Source organism: Nycticebus coucang, chromosome 6, assembly GCF_027406575.1.
Source record: "Nycticebus coucang isolate mNycCou1 chromosome 6, mNycCou1.pri, whole genome shotgun sequence".
Classification (NCBI taxonomy): Eukaryota; Metazoa; Chordata; class Mammalia; order Primates; family Lorisidae; genus Nycticebus; species Nycticebus coucang.
In genome coordinates this window covers 60,878,418-60,894,803 of record NC_069785.1, presented here as the reverse complement: position 1 = coordinate 60,894,803, position 16,386 = coordinate 60,878,418, and the positions used below count along the sequence as shown (strand labels likewise).

Below are 16,386 nucleotides of genomic sequence, written 5' to 3'. Positions count from 1 at the left end.
TACCTGGGCACTTGAAATGTTTCTAAATGTTCGAATCATTTACAAACTCTATGGAGACCTAGAGATCATGAATATCCTGAGCAAAATAGTATTTAAAGGTATGCTTAGGGGACGGGCCCCCCAAATGTTGTACTTTTTAGTACTATAGTAACTAGCCTTTTCAGTAGTATTGGTATTCATCTTTAATACAAAATATTTTAAAAATAAATTTACTTTTTTGTGTATATTTAAGATTTATTACATGATGTTATAAAATACACATAGATAGTAACCTGGTTATTGTAGTGAAGCAAATAGATCTTTCATTTCACATGGTTATACTTTTTGTGTGTGTAGAGGTATAATACCAATTTTTAACTTGATATGTGTTCACATGGTATTATCCAAGGAAGAAGAAACTGTCAAGAGAGAAGGAGTTGTGGCTTAAAAGTTAATTTAGGGCTGGACTTGGTGGCTTACATCAATAATTTTGGAATGCCAAGGTGGGAGAATTGCTTGAGATAAGGAATTTGAGAACATCTTGGGCATCATAGGGAGACCCCTGTCTCCACCAAAAATAGAAAATTTAGCTGAGTATGTTGGTGCAAGCTGTAGTCTAGCTACCTGGGGACTGAAGCAGCAGGGTGGTTGAACCCCAGGAGTTTGAGGTTGCAGTGAGCTATGATGATAGCACTTCTTCTTTTTAAAAATTATTTTTATTTCAAGTTAATATGGAGGTACAGATTTTTAGATTACATTGTTCTCACTTCCATGGTACAGGTCCAGTTGTAAAAGAGCCCCAGGGGGTATGTTATACACCCTCACAATGTGTACAATAGATGAGATCTGATGATAGCACTTCAGTCTAGCCTGAGCAACAGAGCAAGACCCTGTCTCAAAAAAAGAAAAAAAAAAATTCAATTTAGGTTCTGTATATTATGCCATCAAAATTTAGATGTTGACAAGTTTTGAGTGGTCACATTCTGCAGCAGTAGTAATTGTTTAAAGAAATACTGTCTTCTGCTTGCTTCCAAATTTGTGATAGGTGATAGTATAGTTAGAAAGAAATTCAGAGATAGTTTCTTCTTTCCAGACGTTATATTCTAGTAGCTGAAATAATGGTGGCAGGGGTGGGGACAGAAATTAACTAAACAAACACACAGATAAATGTAAAATTGCACTATGTAAGGGATATTTGTACATGGGACTATGAAGTGGTATAAGGGGTGACATTAACTAGATCAGAAGAGGCAGCACCAGCATGTACAAAGCCTGTAACAGGAGACAGACTGTGTGGTGGAGGACTGGAAAGAAGGCTTGTGTAGCTATACCACAGAGAATAGAGTCGTAGGGTCTCTTCATGAAGTAATGTAGAATGAGAAGCAGGACAGGTGAGTAGAGGCCATGCATAGCTGGTTTTTAGTGGAGCATATAAAGTTTAGGGCTTTATCCTCAGAGTTATAGGAAGTCACTGAAATATACTGTAGGTGTGGGTTACATATTCAAGGTTGAATTTATTTTATTTTATTTTATTTTTATTTATTTTTTGAGATAGAGCCTCAAGCTGTCGCCCTGGATAGAGTGCTGTGGCATCACAGCTCACAGCAACCTCCAACTCCTGGGCTCAAGCGATTCTCCTGCCTTCACCTCCCAAGTAGCTGGGACTACAGGCACCTGCCACAATGCCCGACTATTTTTTGGTTGCAGCCATCATTGTTTGGCGGGCCTGAGCTGGATTCGAACCCACCAGCTCAAGTGTATGTGGCTGGTGCCTTAGCCGCTTGAGCCACAGGCGCCGAACCTCAAAGTTGAATTTTGGAAAGATTCAGTATGGAGAATAGATTTAAGTTCAATATGGATATGGATTGAGTAATTTGATCTTATTGCAGTATTCTAGGTAAAGAAGTAGCTTGGTAGCTTGGGCAAGAGTAGGGAGAAGAGATGATGGGCAGATTCCTTAGGTATTCAAGAGATAAATATGACAGGGTTAGTTAGTAGATTGGCTTTTAGAATATGAGGTAGAAGAAAGCAATTCATAAACTTGCTTTAGATTTAAATGAACACATATTAAGAGTTTTGTTTTGAAAATATTTAAAAGTGAAAAAGATGCTCGAGTAAGTAGTAAATCACCTATATGGAGAATATGAAACTAAAAGTGATGTTTATGAATGTTTTATGGTAGCATAAATACCTATGGTGTTACATAATAAAGTAGAACATCAACTTGTTTATAATATGGATTAATTATATAAAATTAAAATAGTGAAGAACACTAATTACAGAAATGACTCTTTCTGATGTATAGAAACCTCAAGAAGAACATGCTGCTAATGGTCCAAAACTCCTGAGGAAAAAACGTACAACTTCAGCTGAAAAAAATACATGTCAGCTTTATATTCAGACTGATCATTTATTTTTTAAATATTATGGAACACGAGAAGCTGTGATTGCCCAGGTATTTATAATAATGCACTGTTTGGAGAGTTCTCATGTTCTCTATTGTTTTATAGTGCCTATGCTTTAAGAGTTAGTGTATGTCTCATTTTGGGGGAAAAGTATTTTCAGTTTTGATGTGATAAAATATACAAGTAAATAGGTAACTGAAACATCAGTTAGGATATTTCAATGTCATTCAAAAGATAGGTGTAAGAAAGTGATTTTCTGAAGGCAGCTTAACTTTGGAAAGGGAGTTGAATTTTCTGAGTTAATGTCGTTATTTGTACTTGTGTGTTCTCAGCCTTCATTAAAGTATAAAGTTTTTGAAGGTTTCTTTCAAAATGTTCTTCATGTTGAAGGTACCTAGTGAGAATTTGATGAATATATTTTTGATCCAAAGGATTTATGACTGAGATGATGGAGGTACCACTGGTATAAATGATAGAATTCATTTAGGTGGTAGGGTTGAGCTTATTGTTAGATGTGTATAAAAGCCAGGTGGTCATTCCCTTAGGATTTTGAAAATGTGGAACTGAAGCTTGGGGAAGGTTAGCTTTTATACAGAGCTTTCTGTATGAGATTGAAGGGTACTAAAGAGATAGTAAAAATGAGGGAAGAGAATGAAATTGAAAGAGAAAAAAACTGGAAATTATCTGTATGTAGTGAATAGGATGAGGAAGAGACACTAGTAAGGAAAAGTTTAATAGTTAAGCAGGTAGAAGATTATGTAGCATTAGCCAAAGAATGAAAAAGTTTTAGACAAAATACATAGTTAATTGTGTCATTGTAGAGATATCAAAGAAAATGATTTTAAAAGGTGGTTGATTATTAGTTTGTAGAAGATTATTGTTGAGCTTTAAGTGAGGTTTCAGTAGAGTTGTGAGGCTGAAAACATTCCAAAACAGTAAATTTGGCAGAGATAGTAAAAGTTTCAAGAAAAGTGAAAAATAGGGGGAAAATGGTGGTTTAGAAATGAAATGGAATATTTAGGGATAGAGTATATAGAGTAATAATATATATATTTAGAGCATATAGAGATTATGTGAACAAGTTGATAGGAAAACAGTTCATTAGAGGAACAATGTAAGATGTATAAGAGAAAGATACTGATGTTCTTCAATATCTACCATGTCTTTTGAAGAAAAACAATGTCTTTGAAGATCTTGTTAAAAGTTGAAGTCAGGAATAAAGAAAAGTTATCCTTTAAGGAAGAGTTACCATTTGAGGAAGATAGAGATGATTAAAGACAGTGAAATTTGAAATAAAAGAGGAGAAAGTTGAGACAAACTCTGAAAAAAAAAAAAACGAAGTATGATCATCTGTGGAGAAATGTTTGAGCTGCCACTGTTGGGAATGGAGTAGAAGTAGTGAAAATTGGATAAGGGATTGCTAGGTTCAGGTAAGACTGGACAGCATGAATTTATGGTGGACCCTATGACATTCATTAGCAATGTTTGGCAGCCTGGGATACCTTTGAAATTATTGTTAATGCTTTTATTTTATATTTATACAGTTTCTTCAAAAAATAGTTTTGAAAAGGTACATACGTGTTTCCACATAAAAATGGTAGCAAGAGTGCTTTTTTTTTGCAATTTTTGGCCAGAGCTGGGTTTGAACCCACCACCTCCGGCATATGGGGCTGGCGCCCTACTCTTTTGAACCACAGGCGCCGCCCAAGAGTGCTTTTTGTAAATGAAGTTGGGACGGTTGTGTACAGAGTGGTTTAGAAGTCAGAGCTTATTTGGGAGTCAGCTAGGTAGACAACTGCTTTTGTGTGTGTCACCATGTTTATTCCTCCTAGAATTTAGCAAAATCTGAACATACCTTTTTTATATTTATATTATCTCCCTCCCCTCCCTCACTGGAGTAAACCTCTGTAAATTTGTAAGACCACTTCTATTTTGTTCGCCACTATATTACCAGCACCTACAACAGTGCCTAGTATATAGAGAGTGGTCAGACACAAAGCTTACAGAATGTGTACAAGTATAGCAGTAAAAAGATTAAAATTGGGGAATGACTGAATATGCTGATACTATCAGGGAAGTTCAAAGGATAACGAGAGAAAGATACTACAGGCATAGAAAGCATGTGAAAAGGCATAGATGTGTGATATTGTAGGATGTTTATGAGGAAACGAAATTTTTATGTGACAAAAACAAGAGTTCATGTTTGTACTTGTCCAGGGAAGAATTTGGAAAAGACACAGAATCTCTCTTCTCAGCCCAGCTGTCCAGTATGTGATATATCTAATCTATGATGTAGGCATTTTAAAATTTAAATGTGGTAGAATATGAATGATTAATTCTTGAGTTTGGAAATGGAAATTCATAATCTTTTTCATATTTCAACATTGCCTCTGAAACTTTCTTTTTTTAAATCGACAGATATCCAGTCACGTTAAAGCAATTGATACAATTTACCAGACCACAGACTTCTCTGGAATCCGTAACATCAGTTTCATGGTGAAACGCATAAGAGTAAGAAACTTAAAAGAATTACAAACATTTAAAAAGTAAAACTACTAGAATAGTGTTACAGAGTGTTTTTTTAGTGTGTTTCCCACTCAGTGCTTTGGAGGAGGAGGAGGATAGATCCAGTGTTCAAATAGCATTGTAAGGGTGGGCGCAGTGAGGCTGAGGCAGGTGGATAGCCTGAGTTCAGGTGTTCAAGACCAGCCTGAGCAAAAGTGAAACTTCATCTCTACTAAAAATAGAAAAACTAGTCAGGCGTTGTGGTGGGCACCTGTAGTCCCAGCGACTCAGGAAGCTGAGGCTCAAGGTTGCTGTGAGCTATGGTGCTATGGTACTCTACTCAGGGCACAGAATGAGACTCTTGTTTAAAAAAAAACAAACTAATAACATTGGAAGTTGGATGAACAATTAATATTGTAATCTTCTCAAAATTCACAGCTCACACTAAAATATATCAAGTTTTGAGGATTCCTTCAGGAAAAAAACTCTCGTATTTTTCTAAACTATTTTGACCATGGAAACTTTTCTAAAAATAACAACTGAAATTCTAAAATACTGCAAAACCCTTTTTGAGAAATGCTAATCCAGAGCCATAGGATCACTGATGAATAATTTTAGTGTTATAAATTGCAAATAAGTATTAATTACTAATAAAATTTGACTGTTTCAAAAGTTCTCTGAATTTTCTGTGTGTAACTTTTAAGAATTTATAAACTAGATAAATACCTGAGTTAAAAAAAAAGTGTTTGCCATCGAGTTCCTTTACATTCATGTTCTCCTAGCTTTTTAAAAATATGGTTGAATATGTGCTTGCTTTGGCAGCACATGTACTAAAAAATGTGGTTGCTAGATTAAAAAAAAGTATATGCTAGAAAATTTTAGTAAGTACATACATTTAATAACATAGCCATAGGTCTTACTTTTAAAAGTAGTATGATTAAATCTCAAATTGGATTGTTCAATAATATAGATTTACAATATAAGAACTGTTCAGAGTCAGCTGCTTTTAGGTATCCTGAGAGCAACTAAACCCTTATGTGAGCAAGTAAAAGTGATAAGTGACATAAATATTGCTGTTTAGTAGGCAGAGCAATAAAATGCTAAGTAGTGAAAAGTAGAGAATTCCAGAACACGTTTTTTTTTTTTTTGCAGTTTTTGGCCGGGGTCAGTTTTGAATCCACCACCTCTGGTATATAGGGCCTGTGCCCTACTCCTTGAGCCACAGGTGCCGCCCACCAGAACAAATTTTTAGTGAAGCACTTTTTTACTTTTATTTTTCTTTCTTTCTTTTTTTTTTTTTTATTAAATCATAGCTGCGTACATTGATGTATTCATGGGGCATCATTCACTAGTAGTGAAGCACTTTTTTTTTTTTTAATTTAATTTTTTTTTTTATTGTTGGGGATTCATTGAGGGTACAATAAGCCAGGTTACACTGATTGCAATTATTAGGTAAAGTCCCTCTTGCAATCATGTTGTGAAGCACTTTTAAAAGTTTTTTTTTTTTTTTTTGAAATACTTTTTTTAGTAAAATGATTTGCATTATGAAAAAATGTATGTATATAAATGAATAATGTGACTGTTGGTTGTTTCTAGACTGTAACTCTTATTAAAACCTTGGTTTATATTTTATATGTTGACGATTGTTCACGACCCATTAAATAATTTAAAACTCATATCATCAGTAACTATTTAAATATTAATCACCTTATTTTTAATATAGGTAACTAAAATTTAGATGCAGTTTTTATTTGTAGCCAGTATTACAGAATTATCGGGGAATTTTATTTCCATATTTAGTAGAGGAAAGCCATCTACAGTATGTCATTAAAATGGGCTATCTATAATACATAGTGTGTTTGCTTATGAATTTTTTTGTGTTAAATTATCATAACTAATGTTTTTGGTTAATTCTTAATGGAGAAACCAGACACTCTGAAATCTTCTCTTGGCAGTTGTCCTCAAAGGTGTTTTTGCCATCCTGCTTTTGAACCCCTTAGTTTTACTAGAGGATATAGATCATAAGAAAAGCTTTAGTTCTCCTTGTATCAACTATATCTCATCCCTTTACTACCAACATTTTCAGATAGACTGAAAGTTCGCTTTCTAGGAAAACCATTTACGTTCATACATTTCCCTTTTGACTGCAACTCCCTGGCTTAGCTGGGGAAAGCTAAACTGTTCTAGGACTTCAGAGGACAGTCAGGGATTTCTTAAAGGAGGCAGAGTAAGTAAAAGCTTTTGTTTTGATGAAGTTTGGTATTAAAATATTCTTCAGATGAAGGAGGAACCTTTACCAGGAGTATAGTAGCTAAGTATCAAAAGAAATATTCTGGAGGAATTCAGCTTAAAATAGTAAGAGAAGTTGAAATTAGGAAATAAAATTCTTGCCCACATTCAGGAAAAGAATGAACTTGATATTTAATTGGACTTAACGCATGTGAGTCCTCACACTAGGAGAACCAAGAAAATAATTTGTCTGCAGAATTGTTACAAGTTCAATATCTGTCTTATGTTCTAGTAATTATTTAAAATACAGAGTTTTGTATCTTTATACTTGTCACCATATGTAGGAGATCAGCATGGAAGGAGACTCGTTCAGATGATTGAATTTGAGAAACTGTACTTCTTTTATTTGAGGTTGTAAAGGCAAACTTGTTCTTTTTCCTAAGTGTTTAGTATTCAAGAATCTGGTAAATACTTGCTCAGAAATTTAACACCTTATATTTTAATTCTCTTACCCTGCATTTCTTTTTTCTTTTTTTTGATTTCTGCGATCAGCTGAGGAATGGGGGCAGTGGGAACAACACCAAAAGTTTTAATTCAGGGCGGCATCTGTGGCTCAAAGGAGGAGGACGCGGGCCCCATATGCCGGAGGTGGCGGGTTCAAGCCCAGCCCCGGCCAAAAACTGCAAAAAAAAGCTTTAATTCAGACCTGATTTTCATTAGGCCCTAAGTATATTGTCCACATAAATGAAGAAGGAAGTGAGGAGAGACACTAGGCTCTGCTAACATTAAATGCTTATTTAAATTATTGTTTTGGATTTTAGATCAATACAACTGCTGATGAGAAGGACCCTACAAATCCTTTCCGTTTCCCAAATATTGGTGTGGAGAAGTTCCTGGAATTAAATTCTGAGCAGAATCATGATGACTACTGTTTGGCCTATGTCTTCACAGACCGAGATTTTGATGATGGAGTCCTTGGTCTGGCTTGGGTTGGAGCACCTTCAGGTAGTTCATCTAACTGTGTCTCAACTTACTACTTGAAACAAAAAGCAATTTTTAGGACAGAATGAATTTTCCAAGTATAGGAAAAAGTAAAGTCTGTACAATATCTTAATTTACACTACTTGAGTTAGGTAAGTTTCATAAAAATAATGTAAATGGCAAAATAGATGAAACAGCTTTTTATTTTGAAATTGGTACAGGGAAAAATATGGACATTTCCATATCCATTCACTAGCTAAAATAAATAATTTTATGGAAAAAAGTGGTACTTCTAAAACCAAAGGAAAACATAATCTTTCCACAAAAGTTAATAAATCTTTGTTTTTTTAAAATAGGGGACTTAGAATCATAAGGAGAAAACTGTGCTCTTGCTTTCTATTCTGTAGTGAGATAAAGTGTGGAGAAACTCAGGTGAGGAGCAGCAGGTAGAAAGAAAAAAAAAGCCTGCCTTTATTATTATTGTGTTTCTAGCCTTTATTTTAATGGAAGGGAAGTGTTACCTGGAAAGAGATATAGGCAGGAAGCCACCAGTTCCCACAGCTTTGCTATCACCATCACCTGGGCCAACTCCGTGCCAAGTCTCTGTTTTAGACTTGAAAAGTACTGTTACTGAGAACACTGAAATAGGATAATCTCCTTCCCATTCTATTGATGTGGGGGTAGGAGACCCACAGGGTGGAGGACTTATGATTTACAGCGTGGTAAGTTTAGTAGTCTAGTTTAGAGAAATAAAATTTATTTATTGAAAGAAGAATGGTAAGGACCTGACTCTTTGAGTCAGAGTTTGATCAGTAATCTCTTGTCTTCTGAGCTAAACATGTATATAGCAGTTTCTCCTTATGATATTTCATTTTTATCTTTAAAAAAAAATTTAACTTTTATCCCAAAGTAAGACAAGCTTTTTCTTATTCCCATTCTAATTAGTTTACTCTTTGATTTGTTATGCATGTTTCAAGATCTTAAGCAGTACTGTATTTCCTATTTCTTACTCTTTTTTTAAGCTGGCAATGAACATCCATTTTGCAACTTCGAAGGCTTTATTTGTTTTTCTTCCATGTGTTAAAGTGTATTCAAATTTCATGACGTCATTAAGGTACAAGTTTATGTCATGGGCTGAATATTATAGTGCAATATTTTTGGATATTTGTTTTTTTGTGATAATCTGTGCTGTTTGTTATTTGCATTGTCAGCAGGTTATACAGCTTACTCTTTCCTGTGATAGTTCATGTTTTATACCCTTTCTCCTTGAAGACTTTGGATGATTTTTTTTTTTTTTTTTTTTTGGTTTTTGGCCCGGGCTGGGTTTGAACCCGCCACCTCCGGCATATGGGACTGGCACCCTACACCTTGAGCCACAGGCGCCGCCCGAGTTTGGATGATTTTTATCACAAAGTTATGTTTCTTTTTTTTTTGTTGTTCATTAACAAGTACTATAAAAACTCGGAATGATTTGATTTTACTTTGTGTATTATTTATTAATAGTGGTTCTGAAGTCTCATGCAAGCAAGTGGTTTTCAGAGTGTGGTCCATGGACTAACAACATCAGCATCACGTGGGACTTTGTTAAAATATAAATTCATGGGCCCTGTGCAAGTCTATTGAATCAAAAAATGTAGGGGTGGGGCCTAATAATTTTTGTTTGTTCAAGCTCTCCAGGTAATTCTGATGCACACTAAATTTTGAGAACCACAGGATTGATATTTTTGTCTCTAAAGTTTGCTCATAAAATTCCTCCTAAAGAAGTGAGTTTATGTTCTTAAACTAAAAACCTCCTATTATTTTGTGTTTTTAACTATAGATTGTTCATGTAGAATGTAATGGCCTTGTAGGAGCTTGGTCAAATTTTTCCTAAGTCTTCAAATATCAGCAACTTAATTTTTTAATAAATAGGCTTTAATTTTTTTAGGTCAGTTTTAGATTTACAGAAAAATTGAGCAGATTAGGGAATTCCCATATCCCTACCTCCTCCCCTGGGAGTTCTGAAGAGGTCTGGTCAGGCATATTATAGGATGCTCCTCCATTTGGAGTCTGTCTGATGGCTTTCCTCATGATTAGCCTGGGGTTATGGGTTTTGAGGACACTTCGTATTTATGTCTCATTGTTTATGATATTTGGACCACCATTAGTAATTTTGCTTATTTTGCTGAGGTAGCAATAGGCAGTGTTCTGGATTAAAAATGGTGTGACATGTCACTTGTATTTTTATTATTAGATTCAAGGGTGAAGCAGAAAACTTTCTGTATGCTTCATGAGCAAAGATAGGTGTTTTGCAACCAAAGTGGAAAAATAAAGACTCCTATTGTTGACTTTCTGTCCCGCCACCTCCCATTTTGCATTTTTCTTTTCATTACAATTCGTATTTTAGCTTTCATTTACAATTCGTATTTTCCAATGATCAGTATGTGTAGTAAAGTCTTAAATTTATAATATAAAACAATTACTTGATCTTGAGTTATAGTTTAGCTATAGTATCTATGATGTCTTAGTAGTACTAATTGAGTTTTCTGACATCAGAACTACTTGTAGCATTAACAAAATTAAATCATAACTTACAGCATTAGATATATAGTATTTTATTTCTTCCTATGTAATTGAATTATTCCAACATATACTATTAGCGTATAACAAATATTTATTTATTTATTTGAGACTGTGTTGCTCTGGATAGAGTGCTGTGGCATCACAACTCACAGCAACCTCTAACTCTTAGGCTTAAGTGATTCTCTTGCCTCAGCTTCCCAAGTAGCTGGAACTACAGGCGCCCACTATAATGCCTGGCTATTTTTTGGTTGCAGTTGTTATTGTTGTTTAGCAGGCTGGGCTGGGCTCCATCCCACCAGCTTTGGTATATGTGGCCAGTGCTCTACACACTGAGCTATGGGCACCAAGCCGAGTCTGTAACAAACATTAAACTTTCATATAAGCAATAATCATAATTCAGAGAGTATAGAAATTATATTCCTTGAACTGTTGATCTGGTGGTAAGAAAATAAAAAAGTTATAAATTACAAAGGCTATATTTCAGAAAAGTACACTCAGTTTGATATATGACTTTAATGTTGCTGTTGTTTTTTTTTTTTTTTTTGAGACAGAGTCTCATGTCACCCTTGGTAGAGTACTGTGGTGGCGTCACAGCTCATAGCAACCTCAAACTCTGGGGCTTAAGCGATTCTCTTGTCTCAGCCTCCCAAGTAGCTGGGACTACAGGTGCCCGCCACAATACCCAGCTATTTTTCTGTTGCAGTTCTCATTGTTGCTTAGCTGGCCGGGGCCAGGTTTGACTCCGCCAGCCTTGGTGTATGTGCCTGGTGCTGCAACCACTATGCTACAGGCGCTGAGCCTATGATGTTTTTTAAATTAGCTACACCTTAAAAATACAGAACGGTATTATCTGAGTTTTAAGAGTATGATAAAACTGATAAAGATTTGGGGCAGGCGGGGTGGCTCACGCCTGTAATCCCAGCACTCTGGGAGACTGAGGTGGATGGATTGCCAGAACTCAGGAGTTCAAGACCTCCTGTGCAAGTACGAAACCCCATCTCTAAAAAATAGCCAGGCATTGTGGTGGGTGCCAGTATTTCCAGCTATTTGGGAGGCCAACACAAGAGAATCCCTTTAACCCAAGAGTTTGAGGTTGCTGTGAGCTATTATTCCTTGGCACTCTACCAAGGGGCAACAAAGTGAGACTCTATCTTAAAAAAAAAAAAAAAACTGATAAAGATTTGCAATGTGGAGTCTTCTATACTTAATTCAAGTTTGACTGTACTGTATTGACCAATTTGCATATGACAAGTCTTCACTAAAGGCAGATACTAAGTTTACTATTTGTTTAAAAAGATAATATGCTGGGCGGCGCCTGTGGCTCAGTGAGTAGGGCGCCGGCCCCATATGCCAAGGGTGGCGGGTTCAAGCCCAGCCCCGGCCAAACTGCAACAACAAAAAAAAAATAGCCGGGCGTTGTGGCGGGCGCCTGTAGTCCCGGCTGCTCGGGAGGCTGAGGCAAGAGAATCGCGTAGGCCCAAGAGTTGGAGGTTGCTGTGAGCCGTGTGACGCCACAGCACTCTACCGAGGGCGGTACAATGAGACTCTGTCTCTACAAAAAAAAAAAAAAAGATAATATGCATAGCTAGGCAGGCTCTTATTTCCCTAGCTACTCAGGAGGCTGAGGCAAGAGGATCGCTTGAGCCCAAGCGTTTGAAGTTGCTGTGAGCTATGACACCACGACACTTTACCCAGGGTGACAAAATGAGACTCTGACTCAGAAAAAATAAATAAATAAAACTATGTATACTGTAATTGTTATGTACAAGGTACTTACTCATATCTTTTCTAGTTTCTAGAAATGAGACTGACTCATCTTCAAAAGTAGAATCACCTTAAGAAAATATATTAAATGTTCACAGATTGGTGATTTCTTTCTCTTCAGTTTTCAATGTGAAAAAGGTAGTAAGTTTTGAATATCACAAGGTTTTCAATCCCTCTCTGGGTTAAATCTGCCTATGGCTCAGACTTTTAATTTACTTATGGAACCTGATCAAGTTAAAAGTTTCTGCACAGCAAAGGACACGATCAGCAAAGCAGAGACAATGTTCAGAGTGGGAGAACTACAGGTAGTTCTTATTACTAATTGAGTTTTCTGACATCAAAATTACCCCTCACTGGGATTAGGTGATATCTCAAAGTGATTTCTTTGAAGCACATTATTCATTTCAGCTTTCTAAATCTTATAGTACCAGTAATTCAAATTTATGCTTTATTATCGAACATTATATTTAATAGGAATGAGGCAACAGTTGTACTGTTATTCCTTTCTTGTAGATCTGTTTTAAATTGCCTTCAGTTTTGAATTATGTGATTTATCAGGGATTCTAAATATTAGACTTTTTAAATGGTTTAGCAGGTTAGTTGTAACTTTGTATTGAAATAATTTGGTCAGTTATCAGAATACACTAATTTGCTTGATTATATTTTATTTTAAGGGGGAAATTTATTTTTATTTATTTATATTTTTAATTTCAGGTTAATATGAGGGTATAAACACCAGGTCACAATATTTGAATTTGTTAGAGAGAGTCCTTCTTGTAGTTGTGTCCCACACTCAAAAGGTGCGCCATACCCCCCTACATTGTGCCCATTAAGTGGGAGCACCCCAAATTCCCCTTATTCCCCCCACCTTGTTCTACTTTCTCCCAACTTGAATTCAATGAGTTTTTCTCCTATGTGGGCATGAATTAGCTTGTCTCCTGGCTTCATATTAGCATTGACTACATTGCATATTTGATTTTCTATTCTTCTGTTGGCTAAGATTTTGTTGAGTAGTTTTGCATCTATATTCATTAGGTGAATTGGTGATTATATTTTTTAAAATACCTAATAGGGACACCTTTTTTTTGGTGTTTTATTTCAGATTAATATGAGGGTACAGGTGCTTAGTTTGTATTGTTTACCTTTGTAAGACAAAGTCTGAGTTGTAGTTGTTCCCTTCACCTAGGAAGTGTGCCAAATACCCATGCATTGTTCTCTTTGGTGAAAACTTGCTGACCCCTCTTCCACACTCCCCCCTTCTTGAATTTAATTGAGTTCAAATGAGCATATAGTTGTTAATCTACTGGGTTTAATTTAGTAGTGATCACATATGATACTTGTTTTTCCATTCCTGTGATACTTTACTTAGGAGAATGTTCTTTAAATCCATCCAGGTTGTCACAGAAGATATAAAATCTCCACCTTTGTATAGCTGAATAGAATTCCATGGTGTGTATGTATGTGTGTGTGTGTGTGTGTGTGTGTGTATCACAATTTATTAACCCATTCATGTGTTGAAAGGCATTTGAGTTGTTTCCACATCTTTGCATTTGTGAATTGGGTTGCTATAAACATTTGAGTGCAAATGGAAATGGTAAAATGACTTTTGGGTAGATACCTAGTAATGGGATTGCAGGATCAAATGGGAGGTCTACTTTTAGTTCTTTCAGGACTGTCCATACTTCTTTTCATAAAGGCTGTACTAATTTGGAGTCCCACCAATAGTGCATGAGTATTCGCTTCTCTCAGCACCCACACCAGCATTTGTCGCTTTGAAATCTTGTGATGTGGGCCATTCTTACTGGGGTTAGGTGATATCTCAAAGTGATTATGATTTGCATTTTTCTGATGATTAAGGGCAATGAGCATTTTTTCATGTGTTTTTGGCCATTTGTCCTCATGAGAGAAGATTCTGTTTGTATCTCTTGCCCAGTTTTTAATGGGGTTGTTTACTCTTTTTTTGTTGATTTGCCTGAGTTCTTTGTAGATTCTCTTATTAGCCCTGTATCAGATTTGTGGCTTGCAAATACCTTCTCCCACTCTGAACATTGTCTCTTTGCTTTGCTGATCGTGTCCTTTGCTGGGCAGAAACTTTTAAACTTGATCAGATTCCATTTGCTGATTTTTTGCTGTTGCTGAAAGTTACCTTTGGGGTCTTCTTTATAAATTCTTTCCCAAGCCGATATCATTAAGAATTTTTCTCATACTTACAGATTTGTGTTTTAGATTTAAATTTGTTATCCTTCATGAGTTAATTTTCATAAGTGGTGAGAGGTTATGGGTCTAGATTCAGCCTTTTACATGTGGCTAACCAATTCTCCCAGCATCATTTATTAAATAAGGATTCTTTTCTGCAGCAAGTGACAGTTTCTTGCTCTGTCACCCAGGCTAGAGTGTTGTGGCTTGATCATAGCTCACCATAATCTTGACTTCCTGGGTTCAAGTGTCCCACCACTCTCCTCCTCCCAACTAGCTGGGATTGTCGGGCCCATGCCACCATGCCTGGCTAATTAAATAAATGTTTTGTAGAAACAAGGTTTCACTATGTTGCCCAGGCTGTTCTCAAACTCTTGGCCTTAAGCAATCCTTGCTCCTTGATCTCCCAAAGTGCTGGAATTTTAAACATGAGCCACCACATCTGTCAGGGACACCTTTTAAATGTAAATATAAACTAAAGAACTTCTAAAAGTTCATAAAGATTAAAAGTCTTTATGTAATAAAATTAATTAAAAGAAAGCGTAGTAGAACCTCCAAAGTTGACCACCTCCTGACATTGACCACCCTGAGTTGACCTAATTTTCATGGGCCAAATATGCACCACATGTACTTAACAGTATAGTAGGTCTAGTTCGTTATGTTGACTACCTCTGTAAGTTGACCAGTTTGTTGCAGTCCTTTGGGTGGTCAGCTTACAGAGGTTCTACTGTATAGTTCTCAGTGCAGTTCTCACTGTAGTGTCTGACAATTAAGTTTACAGACTTGCCACTGTATGCTCAGGTTGGCAGCACTGTACAGATAACTCAGTAAGGTTTTATAACCTGCGTATATCAGTGTCTCATAGCTGTGTTCTTGTCAACATGGAGTGGTGCCTTGCTGAGTAGCATCCATTATTGTTGTATGTTTTTGTGTTTCATTGTGAGAATATCAGAGCTTGAATTAGAACAGCAGACAAGCATTAAATTTCTTGTTGAACTTGGCAAGAGTGTAATCAGGGACATGTTAGTCCAAGTTTATGGGGATAATGCCATGAAGAAAACAGCAGCACACAAATGGATTAAACATTTTTCTAAGGGGAAAGAAACAAAGTGATGAGAGGTTGGGGTGGCCAGTAACAAGCAAAACCAAAGAAAATATTGCAAAAATTCATTAAATTGTGTGTCAGAATCATTGGCTGTTTTGAGAAGCATAGCAGACCAAGTAAACATCAATAGAGAAACAATTAGGAAAATCTTAACTGAAAATCTCAGCATGAGAAAGATGTGTTCAAGAATGGTTGTGAAGGAGCTCACTGATGAGTAACAGCAAAGAGGAATTGAAGGTTTACAAGGTCTTTTGGAGAGGCAAGGCAATATTTTGGGCAGCCTTATCACTGGTGATGAGACCTGGGGGGTACCAGTATGACCCTGAAACAAAGTGCCATTGGAAGTCAGTCAGTTTTCCATGACCAAAAAAGTTTCATCAGTCCAAATCAGAAGTCAGAATGATGTTGCTAATCCTTTTTGATAATCAGAGGGCTTGTTCATTGCGAATTTGTACCAGTTGAACAGTTGACCAAGTTTTCTATTTGGAAGTGGTGAAAAGGTTGCATGAAAAGTATGACAAAAACGACCTGAACTTTTTCTCTAGCAACTAATGGGCTCTTAGCAGCTCACATGGTACTGTCTGTGAGGGAGTTTTTAGTCAGTAAACAAACAACCCTGCCTATTCACCTGATTTGGCCTCTAGCAACTTTTTTCTGTAC

General features: G+C 36.3%; 1 protein-coding gene across 5 annotated transcripts in view; it reads left to right on the top strand.

Annotated features, from left to right (window-relative positions):
• The window catches only part of ADAM10 (ADAM metallopeptidase domain 10), a 181,793-nt gene that overhangs the window by 124,131 nt on the left and 41,276 nt on the right, over positions 1-16,386 (top strand). For all 5 annotated transcript variants that reach the window (XM_053594026.1, XM_053594023.1, XM_053594027.1 and 2 more), the window contains 3 exons: positions 2,285-2,434; positions 4,803-4,895; positions 7,940-8,123. In XM_053594026.1, the coding sequence (XP_053450001.1) occupies positions 2,285-2,434; positions 4,803-4,895; positions 7,940-8,123 (427 nt within the window). The remainder of the gene's footprint in view (positions 1-2,284; positions 2,435-4,802; positions 4,896-7,939; positions 8,124-16,386) is intronic.